At 40.7% G+C, this 10,959-nt stretch overlaps 1 protein-coding gene across 1 annotated transcript; it reads left to right on the top strand.

The window, feature by feature from the left end:
• The first annotated feature begins 8,336 nt into the window (after positions 1-8,336).
• LOC133378854 (thaicobrin-like) lies at positions 8,337-9,847 on the top strand. The gene is made up of 2 exons (XM_061613467.1): positions 8,337-8,346; positions 9,230-9,847. The coding sequence occupies exons 1-2, from the start codon at positions 8,337-8,339 to the stop codon at positions 9,766-9,768; spliced, it is 549 nt and encodes a 182-aa protein (XP_061469451.1). The 3' UTR covers positions 9,769-9,847.
• Positions 9,848-10,959: the final 1,112 nt, after the last annotated feature.

Genomic DNA, 10,959 nt, shown 5'->3' on the forward strand with positions numbered 1-10,959 from the left:
GCCTTTTCAGGAAAAAAGAAGTAAGTTCTGACCAAAACAAGTCATTCTTGCCTTGCTTCTTTTTAAATCTTTTGGGTGGAGGGCGCAATTATTTCAAAACATTGCAATGAAAGGAAGCTTCTAGCCTTGGTTGTTTTCAGTCTTTCCACCATTCTTTTTCTGCATATGAATGAATTCAGAGTTTCCCTTATATCTTCCAGTCATGGAAGAACTCCATGTCATTAGGACCACTGCACTGACTTGAAGTGGATCCAAGCAATCTGTTTCATAGGAGAGATCTTGGAGTTGCAGACCATCAGGTCACAGGAGCAGAGGGGGAGAATGGAAAGTGGGGCTATTCCAGCAGCTCTGCAGGGACACCAGAGCCATTGACACCTCAGCTGTCATCTGGCGGCAGCCATTCACATCAGTCCACATGAATATTCCAGTTGGGGATGATAAGAACTTGTAACTTTTAAGAACCGGTGCCTGAGTTTGCTTTTTCCCCTTCTCCCTCCCCATCAGAGAGCCAGTGTAGTGTAGTGGTTAAGGTGTTGGACTACAACCTAGGAGACCAGGGTTTGAATCCCCCACAGCCATGAAGCTCACTGGGTGACCTTGGGCCCGTCACTGCCTCTCAGCCTCAGAGGAAGGCAATGGTAAACCACCTCTGAATACCGCTTACCATGAAAACCCTATTCGTAGGGTCGCCATAAGTCAGGATCGACTTGAAGGCAGTCCATTTCCCTCCCCATCACTTTTTGTGTTGTGACTTGTAGACTGTAAGCATTAGGGCTAGGACTAGGGTGCAAGAAGGCATTGTTTTCCATTCCTTCCGATACTCATTGCATGTAGCACTGTTTCTTTTCCACTGCAGTTCATCTTTGTCAAAAACTACAGCATTTGTTCCGTTGTCTGCTGTGGCAAAATTATGTAACCTACATAATTTATGTAGTAATTGCATTGTCGTTACATTCCATCCCATTCACTTCAGTGCAAAAGAAACACAATGCAAATGGGGGGATGTAATCAGTTATGTATCATTTCCTGACTGAAAGCAATAACAGTTATCATTATTAGTATTTATTAGTTACTTTAAGCAACTTTCAACAGTAAAACACCAAAACCAATTGTAACAAACAAACCAATAAAAACCTAAAACCACATATATACAAATAATCAATGGGTCTTGAAAAATGTGCCACACAAAAAGGGGTCACAAATACCTGAAGCCCAGAAAAAAACTGATGGCGTTTGCTGGATTGATTTCCATTCCAGACACAGGATGAATAAGCGAGCATCGGCAATTTCCACTTCTATTTCCATTTCATAAGAATTCTATGACACCCCTAGCTGGAACTGCCTAATTGATTTTTTTGGTGGGGAGGTAATTTAGCTGCTCTAAGAGCCTTTTTTAGCTGAAGAGGTGGATAAAACTGTTCAAAAGGGCACAGTCAAGGTTTTTCTACAACAAACCAGATTGTGTTTTACTCAATCTGACAATCACTACTAGATTGCTTCACATATTAATCAGTTTGAAGAAAGAGCGATGGTGGTCCTGCAATGCCACCTGCAATTTATTTATTTATTTTATTTATTTCATTCCATTTCTATACCGCCCCTAGCTCTCTCTGTCCTGGGTTCATCGCAATCAGCACTGTCTCCATTCCACTGCAGTTCAGCTTCTGCTAAAACCTATGTTATTTGTCTTGCTGTCTGCTGTGGCTGAAACGTATGTAATTAATTGCATAACGAATGTCTACATTTCAGTGGAAGGAAAACATCAAAAACAATGCAGAAAATAACATAACTATTCATATAATGTTTGCAGACTAGAAAAACAAGGTTGCAAATACTGCTCGTATTTGTTTGCGTGATATCCTGAGCTTCCTCAGATTCCTGAGCTCAGATGAACATACCAGTTGTGGAAATTTCCACACCTGTTTCCATTTGGATTTCTCCAGCATCCCTAGTGGCCAGTCAGGCCTCTGCAACCCGGGGGATAACTAACAGCTCTCCTCCAGGTGATCTCAGTGTTCAAGATGGGATATAAGGACTCGGGTAGTCCTTAAAATGTTGTTGGGCTCCAGTTCCCATCAACCCTAGGCAACATGGCCAGTCGTCAGGGATTATGGGAGTTGTAGTCCAACAACACCTAGAGGCCCACAGCAGTGCCAACATCTCTCTTGTCACACAATTACAAGCCAAACTCTGTCAATATATTTTATATATTTTGTTAATATAATTTTGTGTTTGTAAATGGTCAATAAAAGAATCAATTTGATTATATAATTGGTAGCAGAAGATGGAGAAGTCCCATACTTTCTGCAAAACCAAGACCAGGAGCAGACTGCGGTACAAATCATGAACTGGTCATAGACAAAATCAGAGTAAAGCTAAAGAAGAAGAACAAAGCCATCATTGTGCTAAAATACAATTTAAATATCCCAGAAGAATATAAAGATCAAATAAGAAACAGATTTGAGGCTTTAAACTTAATTGAAAGAGAACCAGAAGAACTATGGAGTGAAGTCAGAGTCATTATCAGACAAGAATGCAAAAAGACAATACCTCTACTTAAAAAGAGAGAAAGACCTCAATGGATGACTGAAGAAACTCTTGAAATGGTTGAAGAGAGAAGGAAAGCAAAAACAAAAGGAGATACAAACACGGTTAGAAACCTAAATGCAACAATAGTGACTAGTACGTAGGCACAAAGAGAACTACTACAACAGTTATTGTATAGAAATAGAAGAGGACAACAAAAAGGGTAGAACAAGAGCCCTATTCCAAAAGATTAGAGAAATGAAAGGGAAATTTAAACGAAGAGTAGGGATGTTGAATATTCACCAGGGGAATACACTGACTGACCGAGATAAAATAAAAGGAAGATGGAAGCAATACACTGAAGAACTCTGTAAAAGAGATGACAGGATGACAAATTCATTCATGGAGGAACCATATGATAAAGAACCAGAAATTTGAGAATGTGAGGTGAAAGCTGCTCTTAAAATACTTGGAAGAAACAAATCACCAGTAACAATGGCATACCAATAGAGCTGCTACAAGCTACTGAGACTGAATCTATCCAAATTTTGACAAAAAGTTGTCAACAAATATGGAAAACTGAACAATGGCCCACAGACCGGAAGCGTTCAATATACATCCCAATTCCAAAGAAAGGGCATCCCAGGGAATGCAGTCATTACTGAACTATTGCCTTAATATCCCATGCAAGTAAAGTAATGCTGAAGATTCTACAACAAAGGCTCTTACCATATATGGAGCAAGAAATGCCAGATACAAAGAACAAGTCACAACATAAAATTCAGCATATACACAACCCCCAACAACCACACTTTGGTACATAGTTCAGAAAGCCTGGAGGAACAGAAATGTTTCTACCTGGTGCCAAAAACCAGTTCATGCCAAGAATGTTCTGAGTCAGAGTGCTGAGTTAGGGAGTGAGTCAGTCAAGTTTTATTGTTTATAGCCAATGGCCATTACAATATAAACACAAAACACAATGTACTGCATATATATATTAAAAAGAAGAAAACAAAGTTAGGGAATGACTCATGAGAAGGTTGGGCTATGTATTGTAATAATGGCACAATTAAAAGGTCCTCCTCAACAAATCTGAAATCATGGGCAGGATAATACAAAGAGAAGTGCTTCTTCGGGTAGCTGGTTCCTAACAAGCCATTTAGGGCTTTGTGTGTCAAAACTAGCCTCTTGAATTGGGCTTGAAAGCAAAGAGGCAGCTAATGCAGAAATTTAAGGACCAATGTTATACTCAGGGTGTGGGGATATGCCCATACATTGTTACCATCCTTCATCTGAGCCACAGCCAAGATATACAGCTCAGCACTAGCAATGTTGGATACTTCCATACTAAGCGGACACAGAAGTGGAAATTAGCTTGGAAAAGTTACTTTTTTGAACTACAACTCCCATCAGCCCTAGGCAACATGGCCACTGGATTAGGCTGATGGGAGCTGTAGTTCAAAAAAGTAACTTTTCCAAGCTCACATATTTGCCTGTGTTCAGGAAAAGCAATCAGTTAATCAAGTGTGATCAGTATTCATTCATGTTGTTGTTTAAGTCTGAAAATGATTTGTAATTAATGATGGGGGAGTTATATTGTTTTGAAGTTTACACTGAAATGAATGGTGTGGACATAATTTTGTCTTTAATTGTGTTAAATTCTTAACTTACATAAATTACATAAACTAATGTGGAGAGTGAGATGAATAGCATAGCATTTGGTGGGAAACAACCTGCAGCAGAACGGAAGCACCACATACAGGTTGGAACAGAAATCACTACCTCCTTATATCCCTACTTGGCTCTAAGGCTACTTTTCCTCTTGCTCTTCACAGACTTCTTGGTGACCTAATGGAGGCTATGGAGGCCTTTGGGCTACTCCAGATGACCTGTTTGTTCAGCTTAATCCTGATTTGCTTACACAAAGCTTACAAAGAGGTTAGACTACATCCAGTCTTTATTGAGCATTTGTTCTGATTTGCTTATAGGGCAGTTATATGACAATGAGCACTCATTCTGATTTGCTTGCAGGGTGCTTATGTGTCTTGTTGTTAATCATTTTTTCATCTCACACTTTTCTTTTTTAAATTTTTATTTACAATTTTCCAAAATAGAAGCATACCCTGGATGCTTTTGGATTCCAAAATACTTGTACATTACATTTTTTTACAAGTAGAATAACAAGAACCCGTTAACCCTCCCCCTCCTAAAAAGTTTCAGGTAACTGATCATTAGTATTTTCATTGTATTCTTATACCTGTGTTTATTTTCCTTGTAAGCCGCCTTGAGGGCCTTTGGCGGAAAGGCGGGGTACAAATAAAATTTAATAATAATAATAATAATAATAATAATAAATGGATTTCCCAACATGATTCTTGTTCACAAATTGGTGCACATAAAACCAGCATAAAACTCCAATTACCCAATAACCAAGCTGATATACAGAATAAGTAATGGAATTTGTCCTTTGGCTCTGCAACACACAAACAAACATCCCTTTGTCCTGGAAGGTTGGCTGCAATTCAGTACATGTCTACTCACAAGTAAGCTCCATTGGGTTCAATGGGACTTACTCTCAGGCAAGAGTGTATTGGATTGCAGCTTAAGTAGCTTATATAGGTAAACTCGATAGCCTGGGTTTATCAGTTTGTTGGTTTGTGGAGGCCAAAGTACCCACTATCAATGTAACTATTAATTTTGTTTATGGATTGCTGTCATTTTCATATGGTAAATACTAAGATGATGCTGTACTCTACACAGGTAGAAACTAAGCCCCACCCTAGCATAATCAAATGTACTTTGGATATGTAAATAGCAAAGAATGTTGATCGGTTACATTTCCTGATGTTACATTTGTGATGTCACTGCGCTGTGATGACAAGGAAGAGGCATTCACCTGCTGTCATCCCACCTACCCTTGTCCAATAGACTTTGGATTTATAAATAAGAAGATTGTTGATAGGTTATATTTGCTGATGTCACGATCAGGTGAGATAAGATGCGTTCACGCCCTCTCTCTCTCAACACGCGAAAGGAAGCGGCAACAGGAACAGTGTGGGGCGTCAGGTGACCTCATATCTTTGCAGTTGTAATACTCTGTCTAGAAGAGTGGGAAATTTAGTCACCAAGCAAGACGGAGCCAGATTTGGAGGCCCCACGGAAGTTATCCTTGATTTTAGCTTGCAACTAACAGCAGGTAAGTCTGACATTAAGTACAAGTAGCCTTGGTATGGACTGAGGACAATGGAATTCAGTAACTGCTAGGGACGTGCAAATCTGCCAATTTCTGTCTCTCTGTTTCTCATTTTTCCAATCTTAAATTCAATTTTCCACAATTCTACATCAGTTTGTCATTAAAAAAGTCCTCATAAAAATTCATTAGCCTTTTAAGTATACATTTCTCATACACATTTTTGTTGCCCCTTATATATCCAGTCGCTCACTACGCCCTGCAGGCAAGGGCCTCCTGCAGATACCATCTCATGAGGAGGTCCTTTCCGCAAAATATAGCAAATGGACCTTTAGTGTAGTGGCACCTACCCTTTGGAATGCCCTCCCCTTAAATATTAGTCAGTTATCTGTTACCTTTTCAGTGCCCACTGAAGACCTTCCTCTTCAACAAGCCTTTTAAGTAGAGACCTTATCCTAGTGTATTTGTGCTGGAAATGCTTTTTAAGATGTTTTTAAAACTGTTTTAAAAAGCTGTTTTTAAAGATGTTTTGTTTTAATATATTTTAAAGTCTGTTTGTAAGATGTTTTAGAGTTTTTTTAGTGTTTTTATTTGCCTCCTTGGGCTCCAATTGGGAGGATATAAATTTAATAAATAAACAAATAATAAATAAATGATATATTTTTGCAAACCAATTTTCCCTAATAATACTTTTTTATTTTTTTACTAATATATACATGTTTTTGCACAGATATCCTTGTATATGCATTTTTGTGGACATTACTTGGCTAGACAGCCAAGCCAAATTGGGAGAACTGCAAATTTTTGGGGACAGCATTTCTCATATGGTTTGGGAAACAGGAAAGTACAAGTTAGAGAGGTTCAGAAAGTTTGAATTAAATAAGATCACCTTTAAATGTGAACTGAATCTAATCCCCCCCTTTCTTTATAACAGCCCACAGTGGGCTTATTGTAATAGCCTACAGCCGCCCCCTTCCCATGTTCCCAGTCCAAGGACTTGCTGGCAGTGTAAGAGAGAATGAGATATGAGGGGGTCTGGGAATTATAGTAAGATGTGGTGATTTGAAGGAAGAAGGAAGTAGAAAAGTCTGCAAATAAGACATGGGAAAGAGAGACTAATAGTTAACGTATGGGATAGGACAGAACAAGAATAGAGGGCTATCTACAGAGGTGTTACAAAGAGAGAACTTATGGGGGTGGTCGTATGAAAAACTGACCACTAGCTCCCTGTTATTTCCAAGCTCAATTCAAAGTTTTAGGTTTGAGTTTTAAACCCTTTTATAGCTTAGGACCTCTTTTCTATAAGGCCAATCTTTCTCCATAAAAACCCACCTAGACTCCACTCCCTTCCCCAGAGGCCCTTCTCTGAAGGCCCTCCACCCCCATGTGAGGTGCAGGAGGTGGCTGTTAGACCTATCTGGACAAATCTGTCCATTTTGGTTCTCTCCCCTTTTTCCAGTCTTAAATTCATTTCTCCGCACCTACTGCAATTTTTTCTTAAAATGTTACTTAAAATTGAGCCTTCTTCCTTTGAGGTACCAGAAGGAACAAGGGAAGCAACCGCTGGGAATTTCTCAAGACTGTGAGTCAAAAGTACTGTAGCTCAGTGGCAGAGTGCGAAAGGTCCAAGTTCCACCCACAATATCTCCAGGGAGGAGCTGGGAGAGCCCTGTCTCAAACCCTGGAGAGCTGCTTCCAGTCAATGAAAACAACACTGAGCTAGCTGGACCAATGGTCTGACTCAGTATAAGGCAGCTTCTGAGGTACCCTCAGTAGGGATGGGGAAGAAATTTGATTCGGTTCACATTTAAAGCCAACTTTATCAAATTCACATTTGAACCAAAACACAACAATCCTTCAAAATTTGCATGGAGCTTTTCCTCTTCATGGTTAATTGAATGTCTTCCTGCTATATACAAGGACTGAACTAACAGACGAAAATCCCTGTTCCTTTCTCCCCAGATCATACACAGTTTTGTTAAGTTTCCTCAGGAAAGTGTTATCAAGACTTCTCTCTGGACTCTGTCTGCGTTATTTAAGAGACTTTGCTAATATATTTGTCACTCTTCGCTTCCTCTAGAATAAGCACTGAACAGAGGTAATTTTGCTTCTAGACAACCTGTTTATTGAGCATTCACCCTGGTTTATTTGTGGGGAGGTCAGAAGATGTTGCATCAAGCAAATGTTATTCCGCACTTTCCCATGCATCTCCCCATCACTTTCCTTATTGCAAACAGTTCAGTTCTGGGGGCCAAGCAAATTTGTTGTGCAAGAGCTCTGACTCAACTGTAATTTCCCAATTTGCATTTGCCAGGATGTGATTGAATCCTGCCCCAAAATAGCAAAAGTCTGGAAGCACCATGAGCAAGAACAGAAACGTTGAAGGGAAATGGTGGTTGAGATGGGATCAAGCAGGGGTCTCTCTGTTATCTCTTCGAAATTGAATCTGACAATAAAAAAGAAACATTAATTCTCTCAGTATGGTAATGCTCATCGTGATCAAGCATTTAGTATAAGAGTGGAGTTTTTTAACATGAAAAGTCATATTTGCTATATGTATGATTATCTGTTTTTAAATATGTCACACTTTCCTCACATTACAGAGTCATCGCTGCAAACAATGGAAAGAGGTAAGTATCTGAAAGGAGCTAAAAGAGAACAGAAGTTTTTGATTGGAGAAGGAGTATTTGATCAAGTTGCTTTAGGACAGTTATGGGGATCCTGTGACCTTCCAGGTGTTGCATGGCCAATGGTCAGCTATCCAAGTTGGTGTGCATCATTACATCTTCTAGTAAAACAGAAACTATTGCCCTCCAGATATTGTTGGACTACAACTCCCATCATCACCAGCCAGCATGGCCACTGTGAGAATACTGGTCTAGATGGGCCATTGGCCTGATCCAGCAGGCTCATCTTATGTCAAGGATGATGTATGTTATAGTCTAGCAATATCTGGAGGGCCACAGGTTCCCACCCCTGCAGTACATTTTTTAAAAAAATATTCTAATACATTTAGGCCCAGTAACTGGGCCAGAAGTGCCTTCATGAGCCAGTGGGCTTTTGTCTCTGATCTCAAGGTGCCTCTAATTGAGATAATGATTCCCCTACACCCTGCCATCCACTTCACTGCTGATCAGATTCATCAGCCTGAACAGATTCAGGTGAATTCTAGAGAAAGGAGGTTTTGTGGGTCACTCTCAGAGCTGGTACCAAGCGTATGTGGGCCCTTGGGCAACAGACTTCAGTGGGCTCTTGGCACTTGGTCATGATGCTCCACAACACCTCCCCTATGCACCCAGTGCAAGCTTAAATAGGCCCAGTTGCCCCACCTCCCACGTAACCGGGTCATTGTGCCAGTACACTGTGTGTGCATGCACACACATCACCACCCAAGATGGTGGCAGGGCATCAACCCAGGTTGACCTCACACCAGGCCTGGTCACATTCCAGCAGTTCCTGTGAATCATGTCCCTGACACCCACTTTCCTTCTTTTCTCTCTCTCTCTCCTGCAGTTCAGGTGACTCTGGATCAACACACAGCGCATCGCTTTCTCATTCTGTCTCCTAATCTGAAGGAAGTGAGATGTGGAGACAAACACCAGAACTTGCCTGAAGACCCTGAGAGATTTGATGAGAACTTCTATGTGCTGGGCACTCAGAAGTTTATATCAGGAAGGCATTGCTGGGAGGTAGACGTACAAGTGGACGGACAATGGGCTGAGTGGGCAGTGGGAGTGGCTCAAGAGTCAGTCAGGAAGAAGGGAGAGATCAGCCTGAGTCCTAATGAGGGAATCTGGGCTGTAGGGAAACTATCTGGTACCCCTTTCTCACCTACATCTTATGTTGCTTTCACTTCCCCTAAGTGGGCCACTTTGACCTTGAAACATGAGCCTAGAAAGATCCAGGTGTTGCTGGACAGCGAAATAAGAAGTGTAGAATTTGTTGATGCTGTCACGAATGAGTTGATCTTCACTTTCCCTTCAGCTTCATTCTCTAGGAGAGAAATCCGTCCTTTTTTCTGGGTGTCCTGGGGGGCCAGAATGAATTGCTGAATCTTGGCAAGAATCCTCTCTGGCCCTCCCCTGCACTCTGGGGAAAGAAAAAAAAGGACATGACAATTCTAGTACTTTCTCTATACCTGAATGAGATTTGGGCAAAGGGGCTACAATCTTCATAGCTTTCACGCAGAAAGGCTGTTTCACAGTCACAGATCTGAATTAACCAATGTAAAAGGGGGCACAGTAAGAGCTGCCCTTTAATTGGAATACTTTGAAATAACTATGGTGTCTACCCCCATCATGCTATTAAAGGGTGCAAGACTCACAGATGTTGAAGGCGTGTAGCACTTCTCATGACTGCATCTCCATTTATTCTGTTGACTTTTGCTGGTCAAGAGACTTTTAAAGGCACAAGAGCCCTCTTGATGCAGTGGAAGGTGTAAATACTGTATGTCCATGGGTGTAGTCATCCAGGGTCTCAGGGGGTCTGAGACCCTTTACTTTTTGGGGAGCCAGGTCCCAGCAGGGTCCCTATGTTTCCAGCATCCTAGGAGCCAATCAGCATGAAAGGTGGAGCGGGTTGTCTACCAAAAAGAGTCTTCTGACATGCTTCCTTGTCCTTTCTGGCTGACTGAACCCAATCAGAGCAAGAGTAGGTGAGTCAACCACTATGAAGACTCTTCTCAGTAGTTAACATACTCCCTTTTCATGCTGATTAGCTCCTAGGACATCTATTGTTCTGCAGGAAGGCATTAGGAAGGATAGAGAAACAAAAAGCAGTATTCAAACCTGGCCAGACTACTGTATAATCTTGGAAGGTTGTATAATCTACATGACTGTGTACGTCCTCGTCCTCCCCCACAAAAAAAATTCTGCGCGGAAAAAAATCATCTAGCTTTTTCTGTATTACATTGGGTAGGGAGCATGGTTATTTTGAAACACAGCAATAATGACATCTTCTAATCCAGAGCTTTCCAAACTCTGCTCTGTGGACCACCAGTGGTCTGTGAGCTTCATTCAGGTGGTCTATGACATATCAGTATTCAATATTCATATTGATTTTTAATTATATTTTTATTTCTTGTATTGTATTTATTGTATTACAGTTTTGATTTCTATGGAATATAAATGGCAATACAATGAAATACAGTATAAGAAATAAAAAGCAATACAAATGCAGTTATAGGATCTAGACAAGGCATTACAATTTTCACAACAGGCAGCAAAATCATTAAGTGGGTCTGC

Source organism: Rhineura floridana, chromosome 3 (assembly GCF_030035675.1).
Source record: "Rhineura floridana isolate rRhiFlo1 chromosome 3, rRhiFlo1.hap2, whole genome shotgun sequence".
Lineage (NCBI taxonomy): Eukaryota > Metazoa > Chordata > Lepidosauria > Squamata > Rhineuridae > Rhineura > Rhineura floridana.